Here is a 26697-nt window from a genome sequence, read left to right on the forward strand (position 1 = left end):
TTAAAATCTAAAAAAGATTTATTTCAATAAAGACAAAAGCATCGTTTAGGAAAATAACAGTTATTCTCTTGTTGTATTCGTTGTCTTAAACAGATAACTGACGCAGAAAAGCAATACCTGAAAAGTGACGTTATTAGAATCACGAGAAGCAAATCATATTTGGCTACAGTGGACGCATACAGGAGTAGAAGGAATACATGTGCGACAGTACAGAGGTGGAATAGGATATCATTTTATCTATAATACCATAAAAAGCGCCATGTATGCTAACTGCGCTTTTAACGCGGTCTTTCAAATGGAATATATGTGATCTGAACACATTTCTGTTTGGAGAGGGGCCTGTTGTCTTTTCTGGTCTACACGTTTTTAATTTAGTGATTGAAATTGAAACACTCTTTTTATGAGCATAATCATTACACGGTGCATGTATTGAATTAGCAGATACAAGGAAGTGAAACAAGCGGGCTGCCAATTGGATCGAGTCTGGGACTAGTTTGGAAGAAAGGTTGGTAGATTTGTACATGAGGTGCTGTCATAACACATTATGTCGTATCCCTGGCTATTGAGACATTTGAACTAACTCTCTGTCAAATAGGTAAACAGTTGTCAGTTTACCAGTTTTACCAGTACTACCGATCTGGTAATACTCCGGCGACAGTCGGGTAAGACTCCGGCGACATGTCTGGTAAGACTCAGGCGACAGTCGGGTAAGACTCCGGGGACATGTCTGGTAAGATTCCGGGGACATGCCTGGTAAGATTCCGGGGACAGTCGGGTAAGACTCCGGGGACAGTCGGGTAAGACTTCGGCGACAGTCGGGTAAGACTCAGGCGACATGTCTGGTAAGACTCAGGCGACAGTCGGGTAAGACTCCGGGGACAGTCGGGTAAGACTCCGAGACAGTCTGGTAAGACTCCGGCGGCAGGAACATTGGTAATTGATGCACGTGGATAGAAGCCTTGCATGCAAGGAGCACGCGGAGAGTAATGCGCATCTCAGACTTATGTGTTGGAATCGATGGTGCAGATGTGACACTTGTAAAACTGACGGCTACAGTAACTTACACTGAGTGAGTGAGTGAGGTAATCCGGGTAAGATTTAAGCCATGACAGGGACCACTGACAATGGATACATTGTGTGTCAGTGATTCCAGGCCTGGCTGCGCCGGAAGTACGGTGTTACCAGAAGCAGCAGGACATAGCGAGCTTCCCGTGATTACATGGGAGACGATGACAAGGGTTGCAAATAGTACTGTAACTAAACATAAAAGAAATCAACAACAACAATTTAACTTTGATGGAAGATGGTCACGTCCAACCTTCATTATCAGCCGTATTATCAACGTTAATCGATCTGGGCGACTTGAGCAATTCATGTTACAACAACAATAACAACAACAACATCAACAACAACAGACGGTCCAGTGGAGGTACGCGTCATGTTTTGTCGGACTGTTATCAATACACAAATACTACTTCATAGCATTTAGAGGATTTATAGCATTACAAATCCCTGATTTTTACACATTATATATAAGTAGAGCACGTTGTGATGACATGGTATTTTGTTGTTGCATAGTTGTGAAAACACTTCCCAGGTTTGACCGAGAACAAACACATCCCATGTTGGCTGTTTAGAAGTTTTCGTAATGGTGAACGTAGGTTGGCCCGTCTAGCTTGTTGAGGCTGCTGCACGCGGACTCCACGTTCAACGTCATCGGCGGGGGTCCACAGCTGAACACACCGATGCTCTGAGCCTGTAACGTGGCAACAGGGGAGATAATGTCACATGTATTTTTGAGCGAAACAGGTAGAACTACTACCCATACTACTACTACAACTGCTACTGCCACTGCCACTGCTACTACTACTACTACTACTACTACTACTACTACTACTACTACTACTACCACCAACACTACTACTACTACTACTACCACCAACACTACTTCTACCACTACAACTACTAAAGCTTAATTTATTTCTACTACTACTACTACTACTACTACTACTACTACTACTACTACTACTATTACTACTACTACTCGATTCATGAAGATCCGGCGTAGAATAGGTCTTCAGCAACCCATGCTTGCCGTAAAAGGCGAGTATGCTTGTGGTAAAAGTCAACTAACGGGATCGGGTAGTCAGGCTCGCTAACTTGGTTGATGCGTGTCATCGTATCCCAATTGCGTGTATCGATGCTCTGGATCAATCACTGGATTGTCCTGTCCAGACTCGTTGTTTTACAGGCCGTCGTCATATAGCTGGAATATTGCTGAGTGCGGCGTTAAACAACGAACAAAAAAACTTCTACTACTCCTATTACTATTATTATGTCACTTCGACTACCATAGCTTCGACAACAACTACTACAGCTTCAACTACTACTACTACTACTACTACTACCACTACAATTGTGGGCACAGGTGGCTTAGTCGTCTAAGGCACTGCGATTCGCTCTGCAGATTTGCGTCCCTTGTGGCTTTTGATTATGGGTTCGAATCCCGGTTTGCCCCGATTATGTTTCTAGGTTTGTCAACACCATACCTGTGCTCGTGGGTTTCACTGAGGTGATAAATGTCTGAGACCTGCATCACTTTGGGCTTTCCTCCCATATTAAGCTGACACGCTGTGATAAAACTGGGATACTCTTAAAAGCGGCGTGAAAGCCAACTCACTAACTCACTCACTACTACTATTCCTATCACTACTACCACTACAACGACTATAGCTTCTACAGCTACTGCTACTACTACTGTTACTACCACTACTACGTCTCCTACAACTACAGCGACTGCTGCATCTCCTCCGTCAACACACTTACTGTTTCATGTTCGTGAGCCAGAGACGCGAGGAAGTCCTCAAACTTGGGTCTGCCGAAGTGAGTCGTGGCTCTGAGCCCCGTGAACAGACTCTGGCCAGCGATCCTCTGGAAGTGACGCTCACAGATGTACTGCAAACACAAGAGCGTATTGTTCGGTCACCGTGCATAAACAACGCTTATGTCGTCGTTGTCTTTTATGTCTTGGAACTGACCATTCAATAGTCTGGGGGCGGAATGACGGGAATGTGCTAAGATACACTTTTTTTCATAACGGTCATATATTTTTACGAAACTTATTATTTATGGTGAGGCGGTAAAAACGGAATCAGTGTTACATACCAACATAGTGAGCGGTATTTACTCACTACAGACGGATTTAGTATGACATACCAACATGGTGAGGCGGTATTCACCCACTACAGACGGATTTAGTATGACATACCAACATAGTGAGCGGTATTCACTCACTACAGACGGATTTAGTATGACATACCAACATAGTGAGCGGTATTCACTCACTACAGATGGATTTAGTATGACATACCAATATGGTGAGGCGGTATTCACTCACTACAGATGGATTTAGTATGACATACCAATATGGTGAGGCGGTATTCACTCACTACAGAAGTAATCAGTGTCTGATTTTGAGATGGGTACGTTTAAGCTTATTTCTGGGATTTTGAGGGATAGTTTAGCTGCTTTGTCGGAGTTTTCATTACCGTATATTCCTACATGGGCGGGTATCCACAAGAAGGTTATTTGTTTGCCTGCCTTAGTTAGGTCGTTGGAGCTTTGAAGTAACTCATTACAGACAGAATCAGTGTCTGAAATACGAACATGGTGAGGCGGTATTCACTCACTACATACGTAATCAGTGTCTGACATACCAACATGGTGAGGCGGTATTCACTCACTACAGACGGATTCAGTGTCTGACATACCAACATGGTGAGGCGGTATTCACTCACTACAGACCGAATCAGTGTCTGACATACCAACATGGTGAGGCGGTATTCACTCACTACAGACGGAATCAGTGTCTGACATACCAACATGGTGGTCCTGAGATCGAACTTTTGCTGGAACTGCGTGATGAAGATGTGGACTGCGACCAGGTCGTTAGTGTCAGCGCCCTCTACCTGCCGAATGATGTCTGTCATCCACTCAAAACTCTTTTGCGTTCTCGTCACCCACAAGAAGTACACCTTGAAAATGCATCGACATAGATGTGATTAGTATATATAATTACTTCAACATAGATATTGAATAGCTCAACAATCCAGTAAATTATTACACACGAAAACCGAAAGAAATGAAAATGAAGTATTGATGATTATTAACGTTTAGGGGTAATGGCAAGTTTGGCATGAGCCAGTAGCGATAGTGAAGAATGTCACACTGACCTTCTGGCATGGGAATTTGACCTTCATCCTGCTCTTGCTGACAAGGTCTTTCAAGATGGAAGCGAAGGGCGTAACCCCAATACCCCCTCCCACCAACACCGCAACAGGGAAGCGGTACCAGTCCTGGTGGCCCTCGCCGAAAGGACCGTCCACCAATAGCTGAAAGGAGATACAACAATAATGTGCAGTGTCAGCTACCCCAAAGTCCGCCAGCCTACATCTAGAACTAGATACGAGTCACACCTAAACGGGCCGGTCATGTAATATTGTTTCCAACATTCTCGTAAACAGACATTAAAAAAACACAAATTAACTTTAATTGCTACACAATTAACAATCAATGAATATAGCAGCTCATTCCTACCAGTCGATCAATCATTTCTCTGAAATACTTCTGTAAGTATGCAACAATTATTTTTAAAAAAGTTTCCTGTTGTAATTTGAGACTGGTTTACCTTGGGGACGGTGGATGAGTTGTTCGGGTCGTATACCCTCCTGATGTTGTTTGTCCATGGTCCAACTGCCCGGATGTGCAATGACAGCGTCTCCTCGTGAGGAGCTGACGTCAGAGTGAAGGGATGGTACTCGCTCTTCCCCAGATCCAGACACGCGATACGGACCCACTGCCCTGACTTGTAGTCAAAGTTCAGGGGACGTTTAAAAACTAGATTGGTCACACCTAGAAAACGAAACAACAAACTTATTAATGTCATGGGACATCCATGGGCAAAATGGAATGTAGCGCTTCGGGGCTTTCTATCTTTCCAAAGCGGAATTGGATAAACATTTGAAACGGAAAAGTGAGTGAGTGAGTGAGTTTTACGCCGCTTATAGCAATATCACGGCGGGGGAAACCAGAAATGGGATTCACACATTGCACCCATGTCGGGAATCGAACCCGGGTCTTCGGCGAGACGAGCGAACGCTTTAACCACTAGGCTACCAGGCCACCCCGAAACGGAAAAGACTTTCTACAGGCAGTGGGATGTACTGCCATACAATCTCGGCCAACTATTAGACATTCCAGAATTTCCTTTAGTTCAGTTGTTAAATTTTGAATCGATATTTTTCAAAGCGTAGTCCAGAATAGAAGTCACCAGTTTGAAACTAATGCCGTAAAGCTGCTTTCTGATTGGTTGATGTCGACCTCTTGTTAGCCATTTCATTAATCGGTCAAAGTTCTTGAAAGGGCGTTCTGACGTGACCTGTAATGAGTTCTATAGAGAACTAAGATCATGTGTGGATGAGATGGAGCTCATGAGAGAATGGTTTATGACGCCAGGATTCACATGGACGCAGTTCACGAGATCTTTGATCAAGAGGTGACGTTTCAGGAGAACTTGGTGCAATGACGTCATGACCCTTTCCGCGAACACCTGGTGTGAGCACTGATTGTCAATTGTCCATTCATCAAACATTCATAAAACATTCATCAAACATTCATCAAACATTCAGCTGTTTTGCCTTTTAAGCCAACTGGATCTCTTTTGGCGGATATCCTATAGCATTGACAATGTATATTCATCTGAGCCAGTTTACCTGATGGCAGTATCTCGGCCTTGGTGACGGGTATCTCCACTCTGTTTCTACTTAGACTGACAAGCTTGTCAATGATGAAGATGACGACGGGCCCGATGAAGAACCAGCCCCAGATTGGGTCCTGTACCAGCCTCCCGGCCCCGTGCATGGTAAGGAAGATGTAGAGGAGAATGTAGAAGCTGTGTGTGAACCAGAAGGCGTTGAAGACGTGGCGTCTGGCGTACTCCGTGGCGAACACGAACATGATGATGACGATTATCGTAAGAATGATTCCAGTCAAACCTGAGTGGCAGCAGAACAAACACATAAAACTTTCGGTAAGGTCTGAATATCAAGATACAAAAGTTTCAGGGAAATGTTACATATAATCGCAAGCAGGATCATGGTCCCGGATACTATATGTGTATATATACATCGATGCATTAGGTTACAAGAGCTTGAGACTAAAAGAAGGTTTTAAGGATATTTGAACTATGTTTGAGTAGGCCTTTCAAAGCATTAGTGTTTAAAATTGTCCCTAATACAATTCTTTACCACTCGAAGAGGAGAACATTCTCACCAGTAATTGTTGAGAAGGCCCAGTAGTGGAAGGACGCCAGTATATGGGTTCTGTAACACAAAATACACACCACTATAAAGATATCATTCCACAACAGGGCTTCACCAAGTACCTTGACTAAGTGGTCAGCGACTGTACAGTGTTACACCGACATCAATCAACGTTTCAGTTGATGGTTTTGAAATGTTTGATGATATTAACAATAATGTCCCCAAGGTTTCCAGGTGGGCAATATAAGGCGACTACACGCAAATAACATAGATTCCAGGTGGGCAACTACACACAAGTAACATGGTTTCTGAATGGGCAACGTAAGGAAACTACACACACGTATTATGGTTTCCAGGTGGGCAACCTATGGCAACTACTCGCAAGAAACTTGGTTTCCGGGTTGGCAATATAAGGCAACTACACACAAGTTACATGGTTTTCGGATGGGCAACATAAGGCAACTACACACAAGTTACATGGTTTTCGGATGGGCAACGTAAGGCAACTACACACAAGTCACATGGTTTTCGGATGGGCAACATAAGGCAACTACACACAAGTTACATGGTTTTCGGATGGGCAACGTGAGGCATCTACACGCACATGCTGTTTGGTGGCTGCTGCCTGTTTGACCAATTCTGGAGTTTGTCCTAACTCCCATACTTCAGCATAGGCTTATGATCAACGTAGCACTAAGATCGCTTTGTGGAACAGGGCCCTGGACGTTTCACTCAGTTTGTATTCAGGAGACATGGGGCTGTTTACACAAACACGACTGTGTTTACTCACGCTCTGAAGTACTCCCGGAAGTAGCAGTTCAAGTCACTGGAAGCCTGCGTGGAGATGTGGTAAAGGTTGATTGCGTGACCGACCACGTGCATGACTGCAGCAAAAACATAAGACATGCTGACAACTGGTCAGTTGGAAGCCGACATTTAACGATTTGTTACAGTCATTGTCATTAATAAACACATGGTTACCAATCGCTTTACGACAGAACAACACAGACTCTGTTTCCACAAGATAACACAAGACCCCATACAACATCTTGCCTTGGCCAGCACAATCACCAGACTTAAACCAGTCTTTTTACAATACAGGCATGTTTATGTTGCATTTTTGTCCAAGTAAGGGTAAATGATGCTCAATGGGCAATTCAACAATCGTTTCACTCTTATCAAAGCGGGATAAGTGGAGTCAATAACCTTGTCCAAGGACACAACACAGTGACTTGCATTATATGGCATCTTGAAATGGAAGATTTGAAATTGCTATTAATAAATAAGTGTTACAGACATACTGTCTATCTTGCGTATGTCTCGATGTCATAGATTATGGCTTACGGTGAGACCTGAGAGGGGACAACATTGATTGAGATAGCAAGACACGCACCAGTGGACACAAGGGCGATTCCGGCGACGTATTTGTGAAAGGCGTGGAAGGAGTCGAATGGGATGAAGCGATGAAGGAACGTCTCCCTGAAGAAGGTGAGGGTGTTGCGGCTCATCGTGACCAGCAGGAAGGCGTAGGTGAACATCTGGGTGGAGGCTGCACCCCGCGTCACGGACACCCCGTACCCCGCCAGCCGCCTCAGGCCTGCATGCTCCCGCTCGATGGAGTAGACTGCAGGTACACATAGGCAGCGTTATGTTTTGTCTTTTGTTTATGTGTTGTTTAACGCCGCACTCAGTAATATTCCAGCTATGTGATGGCGGTCTGTAAATAATCCATTCTGGACAGGACAATCCAGTGATTGAGACCATGAGCATCGATCCAAGCAATTTGGGTGCGATGACATGCCCCAACAAAGTCAGCGAGCCCGTTAGTCGCCTCTTAAGGTATGGGTTGCTGAAGACCTATTCTAACACTCCTGTGGTATTATTTCAGGGTCAAGACAAGTCCCACTGTAGGTGTCTCATATACAGGACGGTGTAAGTGATTCACGTCAATAAAAACGCCTTATATGTTAAATTAAAATCGATATAAGTTATGAACATTTTAACACAAATGCGTATATCTAAATACAATATTTCAAACCGGAAGTAACGTTTGCCTGAGAACGACTCACAGTGGGCTCGCTCTATGAAGATTCCGATGTTGATGAGCGTGAAGAGCGTCACCCAGAATATCTGCAGTCTGTAGTTTTCAACGTAGCGCGTGAACACGTACATCTTCTGTGCGAAAGGTGTCATGGGAGGCTGCGTCTTTTGGGTACCGACCCGGATGTTGGTTTGGCGGTTCTTGGCTTTACGGTTAATGGAATGAGCTCTGCGAACAACGTCATCAACACACAACATGAACAACGATATTAGTGTTAGGTTACTAATGAAAGTGTCGACTGTGTGAAGAACATATTCATCTTTTTTCTAATTGCTCAGAAACTGTGGAGAGCCATTGCTGAAGGACTAGAACTAATTCGTTATGCATATGCTTTGCTGAAACTCGTTACAACGGATACCTAATTGGTGCAATGGAATTTGACGTCACTTTCGACAATAAATCAGTTATACCACGCCACGCCAGCCCCTAGCCTTGGACATCTTCCACAGTAAAGCAGGACAAAGGCATTTACGGCTGAGGCGAAACCCCGTTGAAGAGTTTAACAATCAAGGGACAAACAGCTAGGATAATCAAAGTGAGACAAGCGGATCCTGGTAACTAGGGGGGATCACTCTGCACAGCGAGCTGCAACGACTTTACGCACTGGGCGACCCCGCCTACCTGATGGCCAGCTTCACCTATCCACAAACACGTGCCGTCATGGACAGTCACTTGAGTTGTCTACCTGAAGTTTCCGACGACAGTTTTCCTCCTGTCTGCGATGCTGCTTCCATGTACCTTGGCCACCTGCTGGTCAATCTTCCCTCCGTCCACTACAACATGATGCATAAGTTCACCTACGAGAACGTGTTTGCAAGCATGACTTGATTTTCTATAGGTATTGGGAAAGGGTGGAAACGTTATGTAAACATATAAGAAAGACGCGACGGCCACCAAATTTACAATGAATTCGTTTGGCTTGTGAAATAAAGGACAACTAATTAATCACTTCTCTTTTATGTTATCTGTTCAGTGAGCGCCACATAGACTCTTGATAAATCAATCATGATCAATCACCAAGATTTCATGTCTATCAAAGTTCATTGTTAAAGCTGTCTGCATTTATCTCTTTCAGCACATGAAAGCAACTATTACCGTCAAGCCCCAGTGTTGCTTTCTTGAGGATTTCTCCATGTTCTTCTGATGCAAATATCTTTTTGAAATCTTCAAAAGTCATGTTTTCCTTGCCCTTGATGCCGGCCTGTTCAAACATGGTCTCCAGCAGCTGGTTGACCTTCATGTCCTCCACACTGGCGTCAGCCAGGTCCATCATAGACCTGGAACACGATGGGGGACCTTGTAGGCGGTATCACCACCAGTGCACCCGTCCCTTGTACACTCCACACTAGTCTGACGCACTTTCACTGGATTGTCTGGTCAAGATTGCTTACAAGTCGCCGTTGTATGGTCGAAGCAATACTGTGCGGCGTTAGGCAACAAATACTTACGTTTTGTGCCAGTTGTGTGAGTGGCGGGTGCTGCTGGTAGAGCAGGACAAACTCACCCAGATTGCCAGTGATCTATTCATATAATTTTCACCATTTGTTTGACTGTGACGTCCAATAGAATATGTTGCGGCAGATAATCGAGACTGAATCTCTCTGGCGTCAACGTTGTATATTTTCATATATTTTACCCACTAACTATATAACTCAAAAGAAGTTAAGGGCCATCCGATTCTGTATGTTGGTATTGTTAATTATAGTAATATGAAAGAATCCTTAACTTATTTTGAGTAGTATAGCAATTGTTTATATTACTCACGCATGTTACAGTACCCACACTGTTTGACACTTACTTCAACATTTTTGCGAATTGGTTTCTTGACAGCTTCCCGGTTTTCTTGAGATCATACATGTTGAACAACATGTTGGCTTTCTCCTCGGCATTTCCTGGGAAGGGAGATAACTCTTTGGGAAACTTTGACTTTGACTTTTGATACAAAATTAAATCGTGAATATGTAAGGGTATAAACGAAGGGCATTAGCGCTACGCCCGACCTGTGAAGATCCGGGGTAGAATAGGTCTTGAACAATCCATGCTTGCCGTAAAAGGCGACTATGCTTGTCGTAAGAGGCGACTAACGGGAACAGGTTGTCAGGCTCTCTGACTTGGTTGATGCATATCATAGATCTCAATTGCGTGGATCGATGCTCAGGATGTCAATCAATATATTGTCTGGTCCAGACTCGATTATTTTATAGACCGCCGTCATATAGCTGGAATAGGGCTGTGTGCGGCGTTAAACAACAAACAAACAAACAATAAGGTTACACCCACGAATGAGTCGATCAGTAACAATAAACAATAATACTTACTAAGCATGAGTGATATTTGAAGTTATCTACATCAAGCAAGAATAGGAATCAACACAATCATGCCTGAAGAAAGATTAACAACCAATACAATCCTACCCGAAACAAGTAGAAAACCAACACAATCCTACCCGAAACAAGTAGAAAACCAACACAATCCTACCCGAAACAAGTAGAAAACCAACACAATCCTACCCGAAACAAGTAGAAAACCAACACAATCTTAGCCGAAACAAGTAGAAAACCAACACAATCCTACCCGAAACAAGTAGAAAACCAACACAATCCTACCCGAAACAAGTAGAAAACCAACACAATCCTACCCGAAACAAGTAGCAAACCAACACAATCGTTCCTGAAACAAGTAGAAAACCAACACAATCCTACCCGAAACAAGTTGAAAACCAACACAATCCTACCCGAAACAAGTAGAAAACCAACACAATCCTACCCGAAACAAGTAGAAAACCAACACAATCCTACCCGAAACCAGTAGCAAACCAACACAATCGTTCCTGAAACAAGGAGACAGCAATATAATCGTACCTGTAGCAAGGGTAACAAACATTGTCATAAATTCCTCGAAAGACACAAAGCCGTCCCTGGATCGGTCCACGAGGAGGAACATGTTCCTGACAAACATGGAGTTGGGTTGGAGGCCCAGGGCTTCTGCAAACTCAGTCCTCGTCAGCTTGACATTGCGGATCTCGTTGATGTCCCTGGCGTCCAGAGACTCCAGGTTCATGTCGCGAGCGTTCTTCTTGAAGGCCTGGGGACAGTGAAGATAAGACAACAATACTTTATTACCCGAGTTAGGAATCTAGTTTACAATGAAGAAAGGTTCATACTACACGTAACTAAATACGGACACAACAGGGACATGAAATGTAACACGACATGAAGGAGTATGCAACGACGATACGCAATGATAAGGTGTAACTGAGCAATAAAATATTGAAAGCCATTTGTGAATAAAAGTGTATAACGTCTTTAAAATAATTGCCTTATTTAACAGAAACAAAATAAAAAGATTAATACTTAAGATGTTAACACGGGCGATACACCAACAGACAATTGAAAATCAACTTATAGAAGTGTATGTCTTCGTAAAATAGTTTCTTCTTGGAAAGAAACGAAATTCTTTTTAAAATACTTAAGACGTAGAAGGGGAATTATCATTAAATAACTTAAACTGAGACAGAGAACACAGAATGTAAACAGCCTTTCAGGACATGTCACTACAATATCATGGTTACTGTCCAAACTATCCTTACTCGTCCTAATCATATACATATTGTAACAATAACAACATGCGTGTTTTATTTTCACTTTTTTTATGTAAACATATCACGACAAATCTAGAGAATATTTTGTAGTAAAACAGTAGTGAAAATTATATGAATGGATCATGAACGTCTGCGATGGGTAAGCCTTCTAGCATGTATATACAAAGAACATTAAGATAAAATACTTAATAAGTGCTGTATTACCTGGAGACATACGACCCTGAAGAACTTGTCCAACATCACTTTTCTGTCTTCGTATGTCTCTGCATCCTTCATTATCGTGATCTCGCTGAACTCGTGTTTCTCGCGGTTGATGCTGATGCTTTGAAAGAAGGCCTCGACGTTGCCCAGCACCTTCTGCCGCTCGCCCATGCTGGTGAATCTCAACACCTGAAGGGCCATATTATTATTATTATTTACAGATTAAAGTATAAAATGCATCAAAGGGGGCTTTGGTGATCGAGGCACAGTCAGGCTGGTTAGCCTCATCATCAGCTCAGGGCTCTTGCCCCCTCTCCTCGCAGCCGAGACAGCGAATGGGACTTCTCCCCGGAGGCGCTGCCTCGTCAAACCCATCCAGAACTTTTCAGAGAATGTGAAGACTCCCCAACACTGCAGCCTTCTGCATTACCCAGATTGTCAGAAGGGCTGTATTCCTGGTAGCAAACCCGGGTACTCTCCCAATGTCTGTCAACAGATTTGGAGGTACCATACCTAAGGCATCGAGAACAATCGGAGTCGGACAACTTTGTACTTGGGATGCAATGCATGACATTTCGAAAGCGAGGTCCGCATATTTGCCATTTTTTTCCTCAATCTTGTCAATCACATTTATGTCGAAAGAGACAAAAAAATCAATAATATAAATGATTTCATTGGATTTATCAAAAAAGACATGATCAGGTTTGTTGGCCTGGATACGTCTGAGGCTGTATACGGGCCTATTCCAAACAAGTTTGTATTCATCATTTTCCATGACGCCCTCTACATGACCTGGGTCGTTCCATGGATGGACCTGTGCGTCAAAAAAACAAGCATGGCGCCGACGGTAATAAAATGATCGAGCCACTCCATCATGTCGCTTAAGATACTGTGTTTGAGCCAAAGTTTGGCATCCACTGACAATGTGTTTGAGAGTCTCATTAAATTCATTACATAATCTACATTTCATATTTACTTGTTGATGCAATATCACACATTGACGTTCTCGTATGGGAAGTGACTGGTCCTAAGCAGCAAACAGTAAGCCTTCTGTTTCACTTTTCAGGCCAGCCGACTTCATCCAAGCGAAGTGCTCTGCGAGGGTAGCTGATGTTCTCAACACACTGCATATAAACACGATGCAGTGATCGTTCACATAGCTTTTCTCCTAAAAACTGAATCTGGGCCGAATGGCTATGGTACTGTCCAACAATACAGAACGGTCAATAAAATCGTCTTACAGTAAGTTAGGTTATCGATATAACATCAGTACGGCTCGGCCCTCACCAGATCAATTTCTCCAGGGACCCGGATGGACATGACGTCAAGGTTCTTGTCATCGGACAGTCGGACGTGGACAGCCTTCTGTGTGTAGCGCAAGTCTATGAGCCGGAGGGTCCTGCCAGTCCGGTCCGTCACGTCCACCTTCTTCCGCTCCCGATTCAGATGGACCTTAATGTTCCTCTCCCCCGACTTGGGCCCCACCCACTCCACGGCTGTGTAAGAGAGATGGGGAGGGGACTGCAGTCCAGCATGTGTACAGGGTAGCAGGGGCACTGACTGCTTGACAGTGTGTAAGATATATTGGAGACTATTTGACCACATGAGAGGTACTGGAAGCCTCAAAGGTGTTCAGCCACTTGATTGGTTTGCACAATACTGATGTCGTCTTAATAAAGAATTAGAAGAACATCTAACCATACATATGTATTCCATGTTTCGTGTAAAGAAACTGAACAAAAGACAATACCTGAAAACTTATTTGGGTCAGATTCTCCTGTCTCTGGTTTTCGTCTATTGGCAGTGGCCATACTCCTTTCCTTCCTCTTCGCCATCAGCACGAGGACGCCGATCGTCACTGAAAACAAAACACATCAAGCCTGACAGGTATTATTATGTACAGACTAAAATAAATAAAATGGTAAATCACACATTGACGGTTTCGATCGGAAAGTGACCGGTCCTGAGCAGCAAACAGAAATATTTATTTATTTATTTATTTATTTATTTATTTATTTATTTACTTATTTATTTCGAAGACAAAGCATGGAGCGAGCGTCAGGTTTTTAAGTATGACGTAGAACGTGACAGTTACTACTTACATGGTATACAGAGTCCCACAGCCACAAAGGTGAGAGCAAAGGACACTTGGCTGCTCTCGAAATAATCAAATGTCTCCAGTTTGGAACACTCATCAAAAGTACCGTCTGTATCTCCAAAGTCATCCATGCCTGGTGGATCGAGACAGTTGCATCCGGAATCCGTGTTGTTGTCTGTGGAAGGATATGTTCAGTTACGTACGGAACCCTAGAAGGGACATTGTCGCGTTGTCGCGTTGTTGCCTTTTCAAAAACAAGCAAAAAGTGTCAAAATTAACCAAAGCGCGACAATGCGACAACGCGACAATGTCCAATCCATGATTCCATAGGCATGAGTGATTTGGGCATCATTTCTGTTATGCCACAGTTTGTGTGGACGTTCACCCCGGGAAAGACCGGAGCACATTTCTGGTGCTGATGGTGACTGGCAGTGAGGTGTCACTATACAACGCAGAGATCATAGACTACATGCATAGACGGCAGATTGACACATTGTGTTCGTTATAAAGGTAACTCTATTTCAATTATATACTATATGCATGGACGGCAGATTGACACATCATGTTCGTTATAACGTTTACTCTAAGAGGGATGGAAATACTACATTACGAACTGCAAATAAACACAATATCTTCATTATAACATGTACGCTGTAAATACAATATACTAATAGGGACTTACCACATATAAACACATCTATTGGCAGGTCTTTGAGCGGTATTCCGGTTGTTATGTTGATGATATTACGCATGGTGGTGGTTTGTATTTCGTTAAATTCTTCATCCGTGAATAAGCTACAAGAAAACCATCATGAGGTCATGAACCTTTCCCATCACGATCTATGCTTTAGAATTTAAGTAAATATTGTCTGCATTTAGACAATGGACTCAGTAGCAGGCCACCGGCCCATGATACATGAATAACGCATAATAAATCACGTGCTGGGACAACGTTAATCCCGTTAGTCGCCCGATCCCGTTAGTCGCCTCGTCAAGCATAGTCGCCATTTACGGCAAGCATGGGTTGCTGAAGATGCAACTAGGGGCGCGTTGCAAGCCACGAATAGCTTATTAATCGCTCATCCCGGGGTCTGCAACAGTTCGAAGCGCTTGCGCACTCTTCCGAAATGGCGGCGCAACTACCGTGCGCTTGGTTACCTTGACGTAATGAAGAATAGAAGAGGCTCGATGACGAGCTGATGAAATTTGCGACTACTTTGAAGATGTGGAGCAGACTGAGGATGATGGGGCGTTAGCTGCCTTTGTTCATTTCCTCGTTGATCCAGTCAAGAATTTCTTGTTCCGCTGTCAAAGTCAGACGCCATTTTGGTTTGAGAACGAAGCGACTTCAGCCAGAGATTGTTTCGCTTGCAAGCGGATGAAAGTTAGCGCACTGTTGTGAGGCGAATCGCTGTACATCGCTTGCAAGCGATTGGCGCTTTGCAACGCAGCCCTCGTAGTGCCTATGTGGCGTCGTTACAATGGTGATGAGACATTAAACAATGATGTTTTATTTCGTAAACAATGGTGTTGCATGACGTCAGCGTTGATATAGAGAGTGTGATATCACTTGATGATTTACTTAGAACCAAACAGAAATTCTTTACGAAGAACACTCACCAGTTGTCTCTATTCTCGTACCAAAACCTGTCTGCTTTCCTGATTCTCTTGAACTGGTCCAGCATGATCTCTTTAAACAAGGGCCCGGCCCCATCAAACGTTGTCTCCAGCAACCCGCCAGTAAATAGGTCCAACTCGTCCGGCCTGGTGGAATTATACAGCGAGGCAAGATTTCGAAAGATCTGAATGAATGAAACAATACCTTATGGAAGGAAAATAATGGTTATTAATTTGTTCCGGGAATCCTAACGTCTGTTGGGTAACATGCAGACTGTGATATATACAGTGGAGAGTGGGTACCGGGCCCTGTGAGAAATACACAAAGACAATATCTCGTACTTAAATTTATTTAATTGTTTGATGGGCATTACGTAGAAGTTGACGGATGACGAAGTGGACACAATGTATGGATAACAACTTCTTTAATACTGTAGGGGCGACGTTTTGCTTGACAACACTATTGGGATCTATACCGAAACGTCGCCCTTACAGTACTACAGAAGTTGTTATCCATACATTGTGTCTACTGTGTTAAATTTATTTGTCGAGGAAAAACCTTAAAACAGGAAGTGGAACCAGATTTACATTGAAAACAATAAATAAATTTAAAGACACTTTAGGGTGGGTAATTTTATCGGTCGGTACTTATTTTGGTGTGCGGTCTTCCAGTGAAAATATAACAGTGAATGACGGTGGATACAGGATTTGTATAGATTTGTCGCTATTTGCAGCGGTCTTACTGGTCGGAGTTCCTCTATGTTACAATCTGTGCAGTTGTTGATCTCCTCCCAGGTGTTGGCTGCAGGGAGGTTGTAAGCCTCCCGGACCTTGTTGTACCCGGGGAGGCCATGATCCCGGCCTCGCTGTATGTTGAGGGCGGCCAGGTCTCGGCGGGAAAAGTCGAGAGGGCCGAATAGATCACCTAGAGCGTGGAAAATTGTCGTTACTGACTGATAGATATATATATATAATGGGTTCAATGTCGTAAGAGGCGACTGACGGTATTGGGTGGTCTGGCTCGTTGACTTGGTTGATGCATGTCATCGTATCCCAATTGCGTGGATCGATGCACATGATGTCAATCACTGGATTGTCTGGTCCAGACGAGATTATTTACAGACCGCCGTCAACTATCTGAAATATTGCTGAGTGCGGCGTTAAACAACAAACAAACAAAAAAGCAGTGAAAGAAAATACTGATGGTCACTTACCTGCGGCCCGGTCAGACCACCTCAGCGCTCGGGGCCCCGGGTGCTTATTTCCGCATGTAATTTTTTGTATGATGTACACCTACCTCGAAGGTCTGGCACCATGATGTGGTCTTCCCGCTCTGCTAACGTGTACACCATGCCCCGCATTATCTCCGTCATGTTCAGACTGTTCTCCTCTGTTAGAATTTCCTGAGGAAATATTTCTACTGCTGGCAATCGTTTTTGAAATAGTGAAATGGTGACATAACTCAATTTATGTTCAACTCACTCACTTAAAATATGTAACATTCCGTAAGGTTGCAAGTAACCTAGAGTATATTACGCAGTGCTGTGCAGGGTTCATGTTGTGGAAGAATATAGATGTGTCATCATTACATGCATGTGAAAGGATACTGTAACGTGGCATAAGATTGATGACATTGTCTGTAAGTATATCAGCAAGAAAATACATGCGCATTTTGTATATTCCGAAGGATTGGCTCAAACAAACAAACACACACAAAAACTAACACTAAAGTGGCTCACACACTGCTCGGCGGACCGCAACTACAACATTTCCCCGAGGCACGGCAAGGGAGATAACTGACTATAACAGTCCAGGTTCCACCCCTGCCGAATTGGGATGGAATTTCTCGGCTCGATCGTAGCGCCACCAGTGGCTATTACGTGTCATGTCGCTTCTATGTTCCTCCTATTGACCAGTCAGATTCCATCTCTCATATCACTTGCATTTGCTTCAAACAAAACGGGGGCGGTCGGGTAGCCTAGTGGTTAAAGCGTTCGTTCGTCAAGCCGAAGACCCGGGGTCGATTCCCGACATGGGTACAATGTGTGAAGCCCATTTCTGCTGTCCACCGCCGTGATATTGCTGGAATAATGTTAAAAGCGGCGTTAAACCCAACTCACTCACTTCAAACAAAACGGCGGCGGCCAGTCAAGATGATCTCCTCGATAGGCCAGATCTGTATTGTAATAAAACGGGTCTAATCCCGCGAAGTGCTTAAAAAAACCGTGAACAATTTGATTAAAAACATGAAAGAATATCTGTCGACGCCCAGTTGGCGGTAAACATGCTTTGCAACTCCTGCAGTCGACTGAAATCTGCATGTTGAAATCCATGTTATTTACGATCCGGATGCATAGTTCGCGATTCTGATTTGACTATGCATAGACTCCTTAGTCCAGCAAAAATGTAACTCCATAATCCCAGCCTAGTTCGATAAGGGTGGAAACTGGACTTTATAGTCAGTTAACTCCCTTGCCTCGGGAAGATCCTACTGGTACAACATGGGTCCCTGACCTGTGACCTCCAGTACGCCTGACACAATCGGATGCCCCTGGCCTTGTGTCCGTCAGCAGTCGTCACGCCCGTTATTCTCTCTTTACACTGACCTGGGGGCACCACGGTCCTGGCAAAAACAAAAAAACGAAATTTATTCAAAATTTCAAGTTTCTCCAAGACATACACCTTTCAGGGCAATACTCCAAATGGCCGGGCTGTCATGATGTTAAGAAACGTTAATCAAGAACTGATAAGTTGAAATTATCAAGAAACACGATTCATTGCATGGTTAATCGTGATTTAGATATGAAATAAATACGTCTGTTGCGAACTAAAATAACTTGAAGCTATGATTTCATTTTAATATATATCGAATTATTAAACGTGTTTTTCTAAATCATATTATTTTATACCAATTATTATAATATATGAATAATAAACTTCTCAATACGATTAGGGGGCACGGGTGGCCCAGTCGTCTAAAGCGCCACAATTCGCTGTGCAGAGTTGCGTCCCTTGGACGCGCCAAAAACCTATGATGTGGATTCGAATCCCGGTTGGCCCCGATTATGGTTCTCGGTTTGTCAGCACCATACCCGTGCCCGTGGGTTCCACCGTAGTGGTAAAGGTCTAAGACACGCCGTGATATAACTGGAATACTGTTAAAAGCGGCGATAAACCCAACTCATTCACTCTTAATACAATGGACAATGCTTCAATTTTGTCATATTGTGTACCCAGCACCACATGGTTCAAACTCTACTGACGAGCACCTGTGGCCCGGCATTTGCAGGTGCGTCCCTGCGGCATGCCAGTATTGTATGAAATGTTGAAATGTTTCACCAGAGTGGTAAACATCGCTTTCCTCTTACATCAAGCTGGCATATATTGTTTAAAGTGAAATTCACTCACTAAGCACCTCAAGCTGTAGCTCACCTAGTCCTGACCCCCGCCACTACATGGGTGTGTCCGTACCGCAAAGCCGCCGTCTGCATCTCCTGGGAAATGCCGGGGTGGACGTGAGGGTCGTAACCTGGACAGAACCATACACTAACAGCTACCACAGAAGGCCGGTTTTACACATATTTCATTAAAAGACAAATAGAACGGGTCGTTTCCATGGCGAATTATCTGGGTCTATTTATGGACGAGTCCGGTAAACTCTCCGAAATAGTTATTTTAAATTCCAGCGCATGAATAACGGGTCCCAAATACAAATGTCAGTTGCATGTAACTTGTAAACTACAAATTATTTATTTATAGTGATTAGATATAGATGGACCTCCAATATAAATTATGTCGTCAACAACTTGAACGCGCAAATGACACTAGCCCCACAGCTCACCAACCCACAAACAACTCAGCTACCCCTTTTCCCCAAATATACACTCACACTACCCCCTCTCCCCCGCCCTCCTCACCGTCGTAAGGATCCATCTCCATCTTCCTAAGAGTGCCGTTAGCATCCTTCTGTACGTCCAGAAACACCGGGAGCCAGTCGTACATGACAACTTTCTACAGAAATAAAATGCTGGGTTGTGGTATACAAGTCATGTGTAGGTGTATTTCCTGATGCTGGGTTGTGGTATACAAGTCATGTGTAGATGTATTACCTCATGCTGGGTTGTGGTATACAAGTCATGTGTAGATGTATTACCTGATGCTGGGTTGTGGTATACAAGTCATGTGTAGATGCATTATCTGATGCTGGGTTGTGGTATACAAGTCATGTGTAGATGTATTATCTGATGCTGGGTTGTGGTGTACAAGTCATGTGTAGATGTATTACCTGATGCTGGGTTGTGGTATACAAGTCATGTGTAGGTGTATTACCTGATGCTGGGTTGTGGTATACAAGTCATGTGTAGGTGTATTACCTGATGCTGGGTTGTGGTATACAAGTCATGTGTAGATGTATTACATGATGCTGGGTTGTGGTATACAAGTCATGTGTAGGTGTATCACCTGATGCTGGGTTGGGGTATACAAGTCATGTGTAGATGTATTACCTGTTGTTGGGTTGAGGTATACAAGTCATGTGTAGATGTATTACCTGATGCTGGGTTGTGGTATACAAGTCATGTGTAGATGTATTACCTGATGCTGGGTTGAGGTATACAAGTCATGTGTAAGTGCATTACCTGATGCTGGGTTGTGGAATACAAGTCATGTGTAGATGTATTACCTAATGCTGGGTTCGTGGTATACAAGTCATGTGTAGGTGTATACCTAGTGCTGGGTTGAGGTATACAAGTCATGTGTAGGTGTATTACCTAATGCTGGGTTTGTGGAATACAAGTCATGTGTAGATGTATTACCTGATGATGGGTTGAGGTATACAAGTCATGTGTAGATGTATTACCTGTTGTTGGGTTGAGGTATACAAGTCATGTGTAGATGTATTACCTGATGCTGGGTTGAGGTATACAAGTCATGTGTAAGTGCATTACCTGATGTTGGGTTGTGGTATACAGGTGATGTGTAGGTGTATTACCTGATGCTGGGTTGTGGCATACAAGTCATGTGTAGATGTATTACCTGATCCTGGGTTATGGAATACAAGTCATGTGTAGGTGTATTACATGGTGTTGGGTTGTGGTATACAGATGATGTTTAGGTGTATTACCTGATGCTGGGTTATGGTGTACAAGTCATGTATATGTATTTTCTGATGCTGGGTTGTGGTATACAAGTCATGTGTAGATGTATTACCTGATGATGGGTTGAGGTATACAAGTCATGTGTAGATGTATTACCTGTTGTTGGGTTGAGGTATACAAGTCATGTGTAGATGTATTACCTGATGCTGGGTTGTGGTATACAAGTCATGTGTAGATGTATTACCTGATGCTGGGTTGAGGTATACAAGTCATGTGTAAGTGCATTACCTGATGCTGGGTTATGGAATACAAGTCATGTGTAGGTGTATTACCTGGTGTTGGGTTTTGGTATACAGATGATGTTTAGGTGTATTACCTGATGCTGGGTTGTGGTATACAAGTCATGTATATGTATTTTCTGATGCTGGGTTGTGGTATACAAGTCATGTGTAGATGTATTACCTGATGATGGGTTGAGGTATACAAGTCATGTGTAGATGTATTACCTGTTGTTGGGTTGAGGTATACAAGTCATGTGTAGGTGTATTACCTGATGCTGGGTTGTGGTATACAAGTCATGTGTAGATGTATTACCTGATGCTGGGTTGAGGTATACAAGTCATGTGTAAGTGCATTACCTGATGCCGGGTTATCGAATACAAGTCATGTGTAGATGTATTACCTAATGCTAGGTTTGTGGTATACAAGTCATGTGTAGGTGTATACCTAGCGCTGGGTTGAGGTATACAAGTCATGTGTAGGTGTATTACCTAATGCTGGGTTTGTGGAATACAAGTCATGTGTAGGTGTATTACCTGATGTTTGGTTGTGTACAAGTCATGTGTAGGTGTATTACCTGATGCTGGGTTCTGCCATACAAGTCATGTGTAGATGTATTACCTGATGCTGGGTTATGGAATACAAGTCATGTGTAGGTGTATTACCTGATGTTGGGTTGTGGTATACAGGTGATGTGTAGGTGTATTACCTGATGCTGGGTTGTGGCATACAAATCATGTGTAGATGTATTACCTGATCCTGGGTTATGGAATACAAGTCATGTGTAGGTGTATTACATGGTGTTGGGTTGTGGTATACAGATGATGTTTAGGTGTATTACCTAATGCTGGGTTATGGTGTACAAGTCATGTATATGTATTTTCTGATGCTGGGTTGTGGTATACAAGTCATGTGTAGATGTATTACCTGATAATGGGTTGAGGTATACAAGTCATGTGTAGATGTATTACCTGTTGTTGGGTTGAGGTATACAAGTCATGTGTAGATGTATTACCTGATGCTGGGTTGTGGTATACAAGTCATGTGTAGATGTATTACCTGATGCTGGGTTGAGGTATACAAGTCATGTGTAAGTGCATTACCTGATGCTGGGTTATGGAATACAAGTCATGTGTAGGTGTATTACCTGGTGTTGGGTTTTGGTATACAGATGATGTTTAGGTGTATTACCTGATGCTGGGTTGTGGTATACAAGTCATGTATATGTATTTTCTGATGCTGGGTTGTGGTATACAAGTCATGTGTAGATGTATTACCTGATGATGGGTTGAGGTATACAAGTCATGTGTAGATGTATTACCTGTTGTTGGGTTGAGGTATACAAGTCATGTGTAGATGTATTACCTGATGCTGGGTTGTGGTATACAAGTCATGTGTAGATGTATTACCTGATGCTGGGTTGAGGTATACAAGTCATGTGTAAGTGCATTACCTGATCCTGGGTTATGGAATACAAGTCATGTGTAGATGTATTACCTAATGCTAGGTTTGTGGTATACAAGTCATGTGTAGGTGTATACCTAGTGCTGGGTTGAGGTATACAAGTCATGTGTAGATGTATTACCTAATGCTGGGTTTGTGGTATACAAGTCATGTGTAGGTGTATTACATGATGCTGGGTTCTGGAATACAAGTCATGTGTAGGTGTATTACCTGATGTTTGGTTGTGTACAAGTCATGTGTAGGTGTATTACCTGATGCTGGATTGTGGTGTACAAGTCATGTGTAGGTGTATTACCTGATGCTGGTTTGTGGTATACAAGTCATGTGTAGATGTATTACCTGATGCTGGGTTGTGGTATACAAGTCATGTGTAGGTGTATTACCTGATGCTGGGTTGCGGTATACAAGTCATGTGTAGGTGTATTACCTGATGTTGGGTTGTGGTATACAAGTCATGTGTTGGTGTATTACCTGATGCTGGGTTGTGGTATACAAGTCATGTGTAGTTGTATTACCTGATGCTGGGTTGTGGCATACAAGTCATGTGTAGATGTATTACCTGATGCTGGGTTATGGAATACAAGTCATGTGTAGGTGTATTAACTGATGCTGGGTTTGGGCATACAAGTCATGTGTAGATGTATTACCTAATCCAGGGTTATGGAATACAAGTCATGTGTAGGTGTATTACCTGGTGTTGGGTTGTGGTATACAGATGATGTTTAGGTGTATTACCTGATGCTGGGTTGTGGTATACAAGTCATGTATATGTATTTTCTGATGCTGGGTTGTGGTATACAAGTCATGTGTAGATGTATTACCTGATGATGGGTTGAGGTATACAAGTCATGTGTAGATGTATTACCTGTTGTTGGGTTGAGGTATACAAGTCATGTGTAGATGTATTACCTGATGCTGGGTTGAGGTATACAAGTCATGTGTAAGTGCATTACCTGATGTTGGGTTGTGGTATACAGGTCATGTGTAGGTGTATTACCTGATGCTGGGTTGTGGCATACAAGTCATGTGTAGATGTATTACCTGATCCTGGGTTATGGAATACAAGTCATGTGTAGGTGTATTACATGGTGTTGGGTTGTGGTATACAGATGATGTTTAGGTGTATTACCTGATGCTGGGTTATGGTGTACAAGTCATGTATATGTATTTTCTGATGCTGGGTTGTGGTATACAAGTCATGTGTAGATGTATTACCTGATGATGGGTTGAGGTATACAAGTCATGTGTAGATGTATTACCTGTTGTTGGGTTGAGGTATACAAGTCATGTGTAGATGTATTACCTGATGCTGGGTTGTGGTATACAAGTCATGTGTAGATGTATTACCTGATGCTGGGTTGAGGTATACAAGTCATGTGTAAGTGCATTACCTGATGCTGGGTTATGGAATACAAGTCATGTGTAGATGTATTACCTAATGCTAGGTTTGTGGTATACAAGTCATGTGTAGGTGTATACCTAGTGCTGGGTTGAGGTATACAAGTGATGTGTAGGTGTATTAACTGATGCTGGGTTTGGGCATACAAGTCATGTGTAGATGTATTACCTAATCCAGGGTTATGGAATACAAGTCATGTGTAGGTGTATTACCTGGTGTTGGGTTTTGGTATACAGATGATGTTTAGGTGTATTACCTGATGCTGGGTTGTGGTATACAAGTCATGTATATGTATTTTCTGATGCTGGGTTGTGGTATACAAGTCATGTGTAGATGTATTACCTGATGATGGGTTGAGGTATACAAGTCATGTGTAGATGTATTACCTGTTGTTGGGTTGAGGTATACAAGTCATGTGTAGATGTATTACCTGATGCTGGGTTGTGGTATACAAGTCATGTGTAGATGTATTACCTGATGCTGGGTTGAGGTATACAAGTCATGTGTAAGTGCATTACCTGATGCTGGGTTATGGAATACAAGTCATGTGTAGATGTATTACCTAATGCTAGGTTTGTGGTATACAAGTCATGTGTAGGTGTATACCTAGTGCTGGGTTGAGGTATACAAGTCATGTGTAGATGTATTACCTAATGCTGGGTTTGTGGTATACAAGTCATGTGTAGGTGTCTTACATGAGGCTGGGTTCTGGAATACAAGTCATGTGTAGGTGTATTACCTGATGTTTGGTTGTGTACAAGTCATGTGTAGGTGTATTACCTGATGCTGGATTGTGGTGTACAAGTCATGTGTAGGTGTATTACCTGATGCTGGTTTGTGGTATACAAGTCATGTGTAGATGTATTACCTGATGCTGGGTTGTGGTATACAAGTCATGTGTAGGTGTATTACCTGATGCTGGGTTGCGGTATACAAGTCATGTGTAGGTGTATTACCTGATGTTGGGTTGTGGTATACAAGTCATGTGTTGGTGTATTACCTGATGCTGGGTTGTGGTATACAAGTCATGTGTAGGTGTATTACCTGATGCTGGGTTGTGGCATACAAGTCATGTGTAGATGTATTACCTGATGCTGGGTTATGGAATACAAGTCATGTGTAGGTGTATTACCTGATGCTGGGTTTGGGCATACAAGTCATGTGTAGATGTATTACCTAATCCAGGGTTATGGAATACAAGTCATGTGTAGGTGTATTACCTGGTGTTGGGTTGTGGTATACAGATGATGTTTAGGTGTATTACCTGATGCTGGGTTGTGGTATACAAGTCATGTATATGTATTTTCTGATGCTGGGTTGTGGTATACAAGTCATGTGTAGATGTATTACCTGATGATGGGTTGAGGTATACAAGTCATGTGTAGATGTATTACCTGTTGTTGGGTTGAGGTATACAAGTCATGTGTAGATGTATTACCTGATGCTGGGTTGTGGTATACAAGTCATGTGTAGATGTATTACCTGATGCTGGGTTGAGGTATACAAGTCATGTGTAAGTGCATTACCTGATGCTGGGTTATGGAATACAAGTCATGTGTAGATGTATTACCTAATGCTAGGTTTGTGGTATACAAGTCACGTGTAGGTGTATACCTAGTGCTGGGTTGAGGTATACAAGTCATGTGTAGATGTATTACCTAATGCTGGGTTTGTGGTATACAAGTCATGTGTAGGTGTATTACATGATGCTGGGTTGTGGAATACAAGTCATGTGTAGGTGTATTACCTGATGTTTGGTTGTGTACAAGTCATGTGTAGGTGTATTACCTGATGCTGGATTGTGGTGTACAAGTCATGTGTAGGTGTATTACCTGATGCTGGTTTGTGGTATACCAGTCATGTGTAGATGTATTACCTGATGCTGGGTTGTGGTATACAAGTCATGTGTAGGTCTATTACCTGATGCTGGGTTGCGGTATACAAGTCATGTGTAGGTGTATTACCTGATGCTGGGTTGTGGTATGCAAGTCATGTGTAGGTGTATTACCTGATGCTGGGTTGTGGTATACAAGTCATGTGTAGGTGTATTACCTGATGCTGGGTTGTGGCATACAAGTCATGTGTAGATGTATTACCTGATGCTGGGTTATGGAATACAAGTCATGTGTAGGTGTATTACCTGATGCTGGGTTGGGGCATACAAGTCATGTGTAGATGTATTACCTGATCCTGGGTTATGGAATACAACTCAAGTGTAGGTGTATTACCTGGTGTTAGGTTGTGGTATACAGGTGATTTTTAGGTGTATTATCTGATGCTGGGTTGTGGTATACAAGTCATCTGTAGGTGTATTACCTGATGCTGTGTTGTGGTATACAGGTGATGTTTAGGTGTATTTTCTGATGCTGGGTTGAGGTATACAAGTCATGTGCAGATGTATTACCTGTTGTTGGGTTGAGGTATGCAAGTCATGTGTAGATGTATTACCCGATGCTGGGTTTTGGTGTACAAGTCATGTGTAGGTGTATTACCTGATGCTGGGTTGTGGTATACAAGTCAT

General features: G+C 43.0%; 1 protein-coding gene across 1 annotated transcript in view; it reads right to left on the bottom strand.

The window, feature by feature from the left end:
• LOC139453801 (dual oxidase 1-like) overlaps positions 1 to 26697 on the bottom strand; it is a 58983-nt gene continuing 32286 nt past the window's right edge. Inside the window, exons 8-32 of the mRNA XM_071235266.1 lie at positions 19856 to 19949; positions 19371 to 19467; positions 18453 to 18561; positions 17236 to 17341; positions 16682 to 16863; positions 15942 to 16123; positions 15004 to 15116; positions 14326 to 14496; positions 13974 to 14081; positions 13511 to 13719; positions 12227 to 12412; positions 11283 to 11505; positions 10220 to 10313; positions 9517 to 9698; positions 9107 to 9194; positions 8390 to 8589; positions 7714 to 7944; positions 7111 to 7204; positions 6331 to 6380; positions 5772 to 6053; positions 4688 to 4911; positions 4233 to 4391; positions 3879 to 4034; positions 2827 to 2955; positions 1 to 1756 (exon numbers count right to left, since the gene is read on the bottom strand). Coding sequence (XP_071091367.1) covers positions 1634 to 1756; positions 2827 to 2955; positions 3879 to 4034; positions 4233 to 4391; positions 4688 to 4911; positions 5772 to 6053; positions 6331 to 6380; positions 7111 to 7204; positions 7714 to 7944; positions 8390 to 8589; positions 9107 to 9194; positions 9517 to 9698; positions 10220 to 10313; positions 11283 to 11505; positions 12227 to 12412; positions 13511 to 13719; positions 13974 to 14081; positions 14326 to 14496; positions 15004 to 15116; positions 15942 to 16123; positions 16682 to 16863; positions 17236 to 17341; positions 18453 to 18561; positions 19371 to 19467; positions 19856 to 19949 — 3792 coding nt within the window. The 3' untranslated portion in view covers positions 1 to 1633. The remainder of the gene's footprint in view (positions 1757 to 2826; positions 2956 to 3878; positions 4035 to 4232; positions 4392 to 4687; positions 4912 to 5771; positions 6054 to 6330; positions 6381 to 7110; positions 7205 to 7713; positions 7945 to 8389; positions 8590 to 9106; positions 9195 to 9516; positions 9699 to 10219; positions 10314 to 11282; positions 11506 to 12226; positions 12413 to 13510; positions 13720 to 13973; positions 14082 to 14325; positions 14497 to 15003; positions 15117 to 15941; positions 16124 to 16681; positions 16864 to 17235; positions 17342 to 18452; positions 18562 to 19370; positions 19468 to 19855; positions 19950 to 26697) is intronic.

This window comes from Haliotis cracherodii, unplaced genomic scaffold, assembly GCF_022045235.1.
Source record: "Haliotis cracherodii isolate W230 unplaced genomic scaffold, xgHalCrac1.p SCAF_1, whole genome shotgun sequence".
NCBI lineage: Eukaryota > Metazoa > Mollusca > Gastropoda > Lepetellida > Haliotidae > Haliotis > Haliotis cracherodii.